Consider the following 8,067-nt stretch of genomic DNA (forward strand, 5'->3'; position numbering starts at 1 on the left):
GTCCTTTTCTAACCTTCAATTAAAAACAATGGGAAACATTAACAGGTATACTTAAGGTAATATTTATATAAAAGATTTTGATAATTTAATCTTATCTTTTTTTAATAATTATTTAATTAATTTTAACAAATATTTATAAACACTTACGTTGTTATTCGGACAGATTAATTCGACTGCCGAAACCCCACAAAAGGTTGATTGTCAAATAATAAAAACTTTTGAATCAAGTTAATAACTGATATTGTGTATGGTAGGGTTCATTAAAAATTAAATCAATTAATAGTACTTTAAGAATAATTTTACGAATACGTAATTTTATCTACATATCAAATCAGAATTATTTGTCATAAAAATTAATGTGTGATGGATGCTTGATGGTGTGCTGAAAGCTTTTGCTGAAACAGGGACACAGATTAGAGAATCATTTGTTTGATTGGTTAGGTTTAAGGGTTTGAGAAATATTGGTCCTTGTTGGATGAATTAAGACAACACAAAAGGTTAGCTCTAATTAAGTTGTCTTGTAGGAGTCATTGTCTTAGTCTACGGATAGTACGCATTCATTCCATCTCTGTATTTTCTCAAGAATGGGCAAGATATAGGCGAATTTCCTGATACTTTCTATTATAAATAATTAATTAAAACCTTATTCAAAATAAAAATTGATATATTGCTACAATTTTGATATATAAATAGATAAAATATAAAGAATTACTAATTAAAAATAATTCCCTATGACAAAATGAAATCAATAGTTTTTGAATAGTGATAATAATTAATTTTATCATAATTTTTAATTAAATCGCCTATTTATGTAAAGCATTAAAATTTGATTAAATTACTTACATTATACCTAATTTATTTTCCAAACTCTATTTTCATTTTAAAATTTGATTTAATTTATGAACTTCACATAAGAAAACTTCATCCAAATCTTATCCTTCAAGTAGTTTCCAGGATAATACACCATTAATTTTTAAATTACAAGTCAATTTGTCTTTTTATAAAATAAAGAAACATCCAAAATCAACTTGGAAGGAATTAAAATATTTAGATGGAGTATTTCTAATAAGATGTAGTTCAGTCCAAAGAAAGCAACACCATTTTTTTTTAGTTTTCTTCCGATGTTATTGTATATTATGTACGTAAGGATAAATAATAAAAATAAAAAATTAAGAAATGAATCATTGTTTAATTTAATTAATTGAAGGATCTGCCATTTTTCTATTAGAAGTTAAAAAAAAAAAAAATACTATAAGGCTAAGTCAAATGGAAGAGGTACCTGCATGATATGATACTAGCTAAAGTGCTAATTAATTATAAGATATTAACAAGGTATCGTCCGTTTTACTTTGTCAAATTTTACAATTTTATTATGAAAATGCACCGTTTCAAATACTTTTAAATTTACCATAAATAATCATTAAGTTTGTTTCAAATAAGATCTAAATTTATCATTTTACTTAAAATGATGTAACAAACTTACCATCCAGTTTTTAATGAGACGTAATTTTATCACCGTATTTTTAATTTGGAGTTAATTTTTTTAATTATTTTTGAATGAAATTAAAAAGTACAATAATAAAATTACACTTGTTAAAAGATAATTGATAAATAATAATTTTATTCATCTTTTATCAAGTGTAACTTTTTTTTGGTATAATCAAGTATAATATTTGGGAAAAGAAAATTCAACTTTCACTCTTTTAATAGAAAAATCCTTTATATATATATATATATATATATATATATATATATATATATGTTATGGAGCCAGAAAGATACAAGGAAGAACAGTTATGGAGGGAGGTGACTAAATGGGGAAACAAATGGTGGCTGTTATTATAACAGTGAAGGTCAAAGCGGGTGGTGACACTGATTTGTATGATACTTCCTATCACAAATTCCACCATCCCCTTCTATCTCCAATCTGAAAACATGAGAAAGGAACAGAAAAAAGACAGAATAAATTAGAAGCCTTGTCCAAATTGGCGGCTTATAAATATTAATTCCTCAAACAAGTAAAAGGAAAAAAATATTTAATTGTCCATTTAAGAGAGCAAATACTATCCCACCCTTCTTAGTTAAATCCAAGTTCTCAATCTTTACCATTATGGTAAGTAAATTTTCATAAGGATAAGATTTCAAATAAGGTTATATTTCTGGCAATAATTATCCAAAGTTTTCCTGAGAGACTCTACGAGTCAACCATTAAGTCCCTTCCCTTCTTACATGCATATGCACTACCACACTCTTTGTTCCTTCTCTATATATTAAGCAGCAGGCTATCAAAAAACTCTGCAACAATCTTGTAGAAACACTATTTCAAGTAATACATCAAAAGAGAATTGCAAACATGGTGGTTGCAGGGCCAGGTGGTGGCATGCCTAACATGAAGAGCTTTGGGGTCCAGATCCTTACAGGGCCATGGCTAATGGTTTTCGGTTCATTGTTGATCATGTCTGCCGCTGGTGCAACCTACATGTTTAGCCTGTACTCCAATGAGATTAAAACTTCACTAGGCTATGATCAAACCACACTCAATTTGCTCAGTTTCTTCAAGGATTTGGGCACCAATGTTGGAGTCCTTGCAGGCCTGATGGCAGAGGTCACACCGCCTTGGTTCGTGTTGTCTGTTGGGGCAGTCCTCAACTTTTTTGGCTACTTCATGATTTGGATGGGCGTGACCAAAAGAATCGCTAGGCCTCAAGTTTGGCACATGTGTTTGTACATATGTATCGGTGCCAATTCTCAAGCCTTTGCAAACACCGGATCTCTTGTTACCTGCGTCAAGAATTTCCCTGAAAGCCGCGGCGTTGTGCTGGGAATCCTGAAAGGTTATGTTGGCCTAAGTGGGGCAATCATAACTCAATTGTACCATGCTTTTTATGGAGATGATTCTAAGTCCTTGATCTTGCTCATCGGTTGGCTTCCAGCTGTTATCTCGCTTTGTTTTGTAAGAACAATTCGGATCATGAAGGTGGCTCACCAGTCTAATGAGGTCAAAGTTTTCTACAAATTTCTCTACATCTCTCTTGGTCTTGCTTCTTTCCTTATGATTATTATCATTGTAGAGAAAAAGTTTGTGTTTACACGACCTGAATACGGTGGCAGTGCTGCCATGGTTCTTTTCTTGCTCTTTTTGCCACTTGGTGTTGTGATTATGGAGGAATACAAGCTTTGGGAGGCCAAGAATAGGGCCTTAAATGATCCTTCTCCATTGAATATTGTCACTGAGAAGCCAAGCTCCGAGGTATCCTTGGAGAACACTGAGGCTCACTCATCATCAAGCACAGCAAAGATTTTAGCCAATAACGAATCAGGCCCTGATCAAGCCAATGTTTCCTGCTGGAAAACAGCATTCAATCCACCAAACAGAGGCGACGACTACACAATTTTGCAGGCTCTTTTCAGCCTTGACATGTTAATTCTTTTCCTAGCCACAACTTGTGGGGTCGGGGGTACCTTAACTGCAATTGACAATCTGGGACAGATTGGAACCTCCCTGGGGTACCCTACACGAAGCATAAGCACATTCGTGTCCCTTGTGAGTATATGGAATTACCTTGGCAGAGTTACAGCAGGTTTCGTATCAGAAATTTTCTTGGCCAAGTACAAGTTTCCTAGACCCCTAATGCTCACCTTGATCATGCTTTTCTCATGCGTTGGTCACCTTTTGATAGCCTTCGGTGTCCCTGGAGGCCTTTATATTGCATCAGTAATCATTGGGTTCTGCTTTGGGGCTCAATGGCCATTACTTTTCGCAATAATATCTGAAATTTTTGGCCTCAAGTACTATTCTACCTTGTATAATTTTGGGTCAGTGGCCAGCCCCATTGGGTCCTATATACTTAATGTGAAAGTGGCTGGGAATTTGTATGACAGAGAGGCTAAGAAGCAAATGGCAGCTTTGGGAATTGAAAGGAAGGCTGGTGAGGATCTGGATTGCAATGGGGTTGAGTGCTTCAAATTGTCCTTCATTATAATCGCAGCAGCCACATTATTTGGCACTGTTGTTGCATTTCTTTTGGCACTTAGGACCAGAAAGTTTTATAAGAGTGACATTTACAAAAAATTCCGAGAGGAGGCCAAAGCAACCGAGATGCAGATGGCGGCCGACGGAGATGGAATTGCGTTGCCAGATGTAAAGGCGACCGCAAATGGGGTCAGTCATCCGAACGGAACGGCTACCGGAAACGGCATTGGACCGGAGGCCAAGACAGGGTAGAGATATCTATACATATATATTTTACTGTTGTAAACCTCTGACAAGTGGGACAGATATAGGCATAGAAAAATATGGGAGACAGTCTCATTGAATTATAATGCACATTTGATATGGTGGGATTTTCTTTGTATTTTTCTTTTCTTTTTTTTTTTCTCTATAATTTGTATTGACGTTTGTGTTCAACAACAAAGGAGAAACAAAATTACTCCATGGGTTATTTTATAAAATTTACAGGGTTTTTGAATAAAAAAAAGGAAGTCGGCAACGGTGATCTTTGACTATACAAGTTCCTATCAATTTATTTTAAGGTTGCCCACATAGGCCTCCATTAATAGATAATTGAATTATGATTCAATGCGTTGAAAACGTTACCATTTGAATATTCCTGATTGACAGCAAAGATGAGTTCCTTGAAGTAAGCAAACAATGAAAAACCAATTATATTTCGATCCCTTGTTTAAGTGTAGAGTTGGGGAGCGATTAAGCCTAGGACTGCTCAATGCTCATTGGCCCTTGCTCACCTGCCATGTTTACTTATAATCTTAAGCCTTCAATAGGCATAAAATAAGATGTTCGGATCCTTTCCATTTTAATATAACATGATTCTTTTTGGGTAATAATATTTTAAAATATTTTTAAATTATTTAAAATTTTTAATTAATTTTTTTATATTTTTATTATGTTTAATTAAATTTTTTTTATTTTAAATCAAATATATCTTTATAATTGACCGTTGATTAATTATCATTAGTCAAAATTATCACTTGTTATTTTTTATGCGACATTTTATTAACAGTGATAATAAAAATGTCACATGATCATGTTATTATATCGCATCAACATATTAGCATCGTGTGATATAAAATGATATGTGATATTTTAATTAATAATAATTAATCATGATAAAAATCTATTTTATTTAAAATTTCTTAATAAAAATATCAAATTATAACAATTGCCTTATAAGGAGGTATCATGCTTATCGAGATTCAAAGTGGACCCAAAGTTCCTTTTCGATTGACACTGTGAAGGTCCCCTACAGATAAATATATATATATATATATATATATAAATATCTTGGGACCAACCCTTTTTTTCTTTAAATATGAAGAAATATTGGGGGTACTCTCCCTAATTTTACCGGCAAACTTAGATAAAAAACATTTCATGTATTCCAAAGTTATTCGTTATTCGATCTTGCCTTATTGGTAATGGAATAGAGAATTGTCATCCCTGGGGCTTCCCAAGAAATTTCCTTTATAGTTAAGTTTGCATAGGCACATATGCAAATTAAATTATCAAATGAACAGAAGGAAAAGAAATGGAATCTTATGACAACTTTCCAAAGACTCCCAAGGTCGTAGCATTTAACTTATCTATGGGTAATTTCCTTGTTAATCAATTCAACCTATGCCTACCATGTCCTTCTTAGAAAACAAAAGCAGTCCAAAGGCAAAGGAAAAACTTTGCAAGATTCCAATTGTTTTTCTTCCATTTTCCATTTGAGTTTCCTTGCTCCTTCTAGAGTAACATGGATGTTCATTGATTTTGTCCCACATGTACAACTCTTTTTTCCTATAAAAGTCTTATGGCCTTTATGCTACGTCCTTGTTGTATCCCATACATGCCGACTGCTTATAGTTCACTTCTTGCTTTGTTTTGATCAACATCCCAAATTCTATACAGAAATTACTTAACAAACAAATTTGCATGCATATGCCGAATTCAGCCATGTCTGCGATCACATTTTGCATATGGGTTTTGATGAAACCCTTTGGAGACGAAGATATATAAACTTTATCTTCTTATTCCATTTTAGATGCTCTGCCCATATATACAAGAATAAATAGTTGCTATGATAAATTGATCTGCCTTTGATATTAAAGAAGCAGCATATGCAGCATCTATTTTGGAAGAACCGAAAAAAGTGGTCAAAATTGAGGCCGACACAGGGCAACTCAAGAAAATCAACAAGAAAAATAAGCTACAGCCCGCATATTGTTACTTGGGTTGCTGCGTAGGGGATACTTTGTCAAAACCAAACCCAAATAGTGCCATTGCCGATGTTAGATCTGACTATAGAGTGAGGCTCAAATATATATATAAATCTTCAAATTTTTATGTTCTATATTTAATTTTTTTCTATGGATATCTGATTAAAATTTTTTTAAAAAATATCCATTCAAAACCAATATGAAAATATTTAGTTTTTTTAATAGTGATTTATTTATTTTAATTATTATTTATTATTATTTTTTATTTGGGTACCATGGGTATAAGTGTCTGCAGGTACATATTGAATTTGTAGAAAAAGAATTGATGAGTGGTTAATATTGAAATATCTGTATATAGATATACATTGAATTTGCAAAAAAAGAATTGAATTTTTATGCACATATTAAGAGATAGCACACAATTAGAGGGAGCAATCCCCCATCTGCACATAGATATAAGATATACAGAGACATTACATTTTTAATTTAGAAATGTTTTGTCATTATAAAAAAAAATGTTAACTCCATATGTTTTTTATGATAATAAAATAATCTTTATTCATTGGTGTCTAATTACATAATTTAAGTGTGCAAGATAAAGTTTAAATTCTTTAATAGAATGGTTGATTGAAAGCAAGTCAAAAAGCTTATTGTCTTATAAGAATGGTCAATAAGTTAAATGAGCAAAGAACAAGTGGCTAAGTAAAGTCAAAATAATGTTAATTGATTAATTCAGAGCCTTAATCAATTAAAGCTATACAGGGCATTACATCAAACGAAGGAAGAAAAGCCTTAATTAGTTAACACAAGGCATAACTAATTAATAATATACTAGGTGCAAAGCAAAATCTTTTTAATCGGTTAACCCAAGGAGTTAATTGGTTAAAGGTCAAGCTTGAAGTTTCAAATGCATCAAATCCAAATTCAAAATGTTGATGATCGTCCAAAGGCATCAAACCACGAGATTTAAAGTTAAAGAATTTTTAATCGATTAAGTCTATTTTAATCAATTAAAGATTGAAAGGAGAGAAGCTTCGATTAGTTAGAGGGAGAACAAATCAGTTAGAGGATGGCTAGTGGAAAACATCTATCAAAGAAGTCTAAAAATTGAAAGTTTTCAATCGATTGAAGCCCTCTTTAATCGTTTAACATAATGAAGCAAACTCTCAAATAGAGAAGCTTTAATCGGTTAAAACCTATCCTTAACCGATTAAAGGAACATTACCAGCACATTTGATTTTAACTACTAGAAAACAAAATAATAGCTAGAAACTACCTCCAATGACTAGAAATTGTCTCTAATGGTTAGAATGTGTCTTCCAAGTATTTAAAGCCTTTTTAACAGTTAAAAATCAAAGAGAAAAATTCCAAAGAGTTTGAAAAGCTTAAAGTGTAAAACCCTTCTCTTTTACACTTGTATTCCATTCTTATCTTTGTGAAAGTGTTTGAGCTGAAACTTGTACAACTTAGATTAATTAGGTGATCATTTATATCTCTTTTTATCTTTTATTTCTTGTTTACTTGGAGTGTGTGAGACACTCTAAGAACTAGTTTAAGCTTGGGTAAGTTAAGATTTGTTGTAAAAAGTTAGAGTTTGGGTTAAAAGCTCACTTTGTAAAAGTTTAATGAAAACTGTTAATTCTACTAGTTTTAATGAAGTTAGGTTGAAAATCCTTAATTGGAAAGATCAAGTTAGCGACTGTAAGTTAAGTGGATCGAACCACTATAAATATTGTGTTTTATCCACTTCTCTTAACCTCTCGTTACTTAGTGTTTGCTAATCTCAACAAATTTTAAACCATCCATCTTAAATCTTTCAAATAGATTTTAAATTTCAAGAGCTACCCT

At 32.2% G+C, this 8,067-nt stretch overlaps 1 protein-coding gene across 1 annotated transcript; it reads left to right on the plus strand.

The window, feature by feature from the left end:
- The first annotated feature begins 2,201 nt into the window (after window positions 1–2,201).
- On the plus strand, window positions 2,202–4,497 carry LOC110425153 (protein NUCLEAR FUSION DEFECTIVE 4-like). Its single transcript, XM_021439968.2, has one exon. It carries the CDS (start codon window positions 2,354–2,356, stop codon window positions 4,223–4,225), a length of 1,872 nt encoding a protein of 623 aa, XP_021295643.1. The 5' UTR covers window positions 2,202–2,353; the 3' UTR covers window positions 4,226–4,497.
- The last annotated feature ends 3,570 nt before the right edge of the window (window positions 4,498–8,067 follow it).

This window comes from Theobroma umbraticum, unplaced genomic scaffold (genome assembly GCF_002168275.2).
Source record: "Theobroma umbraticum cultivar Fairchild unplaced genomic scaffold, ASM216827v3 scaffold_81.0, whole genome shotgun sequence".
Classification (NCBI taxonomy): Eukaryota; Viridiplantae; Streptophyta; class Magnoliopsida; order Malvales; family Malvaceae; genus Theobroma; species Theobroma umbraticum.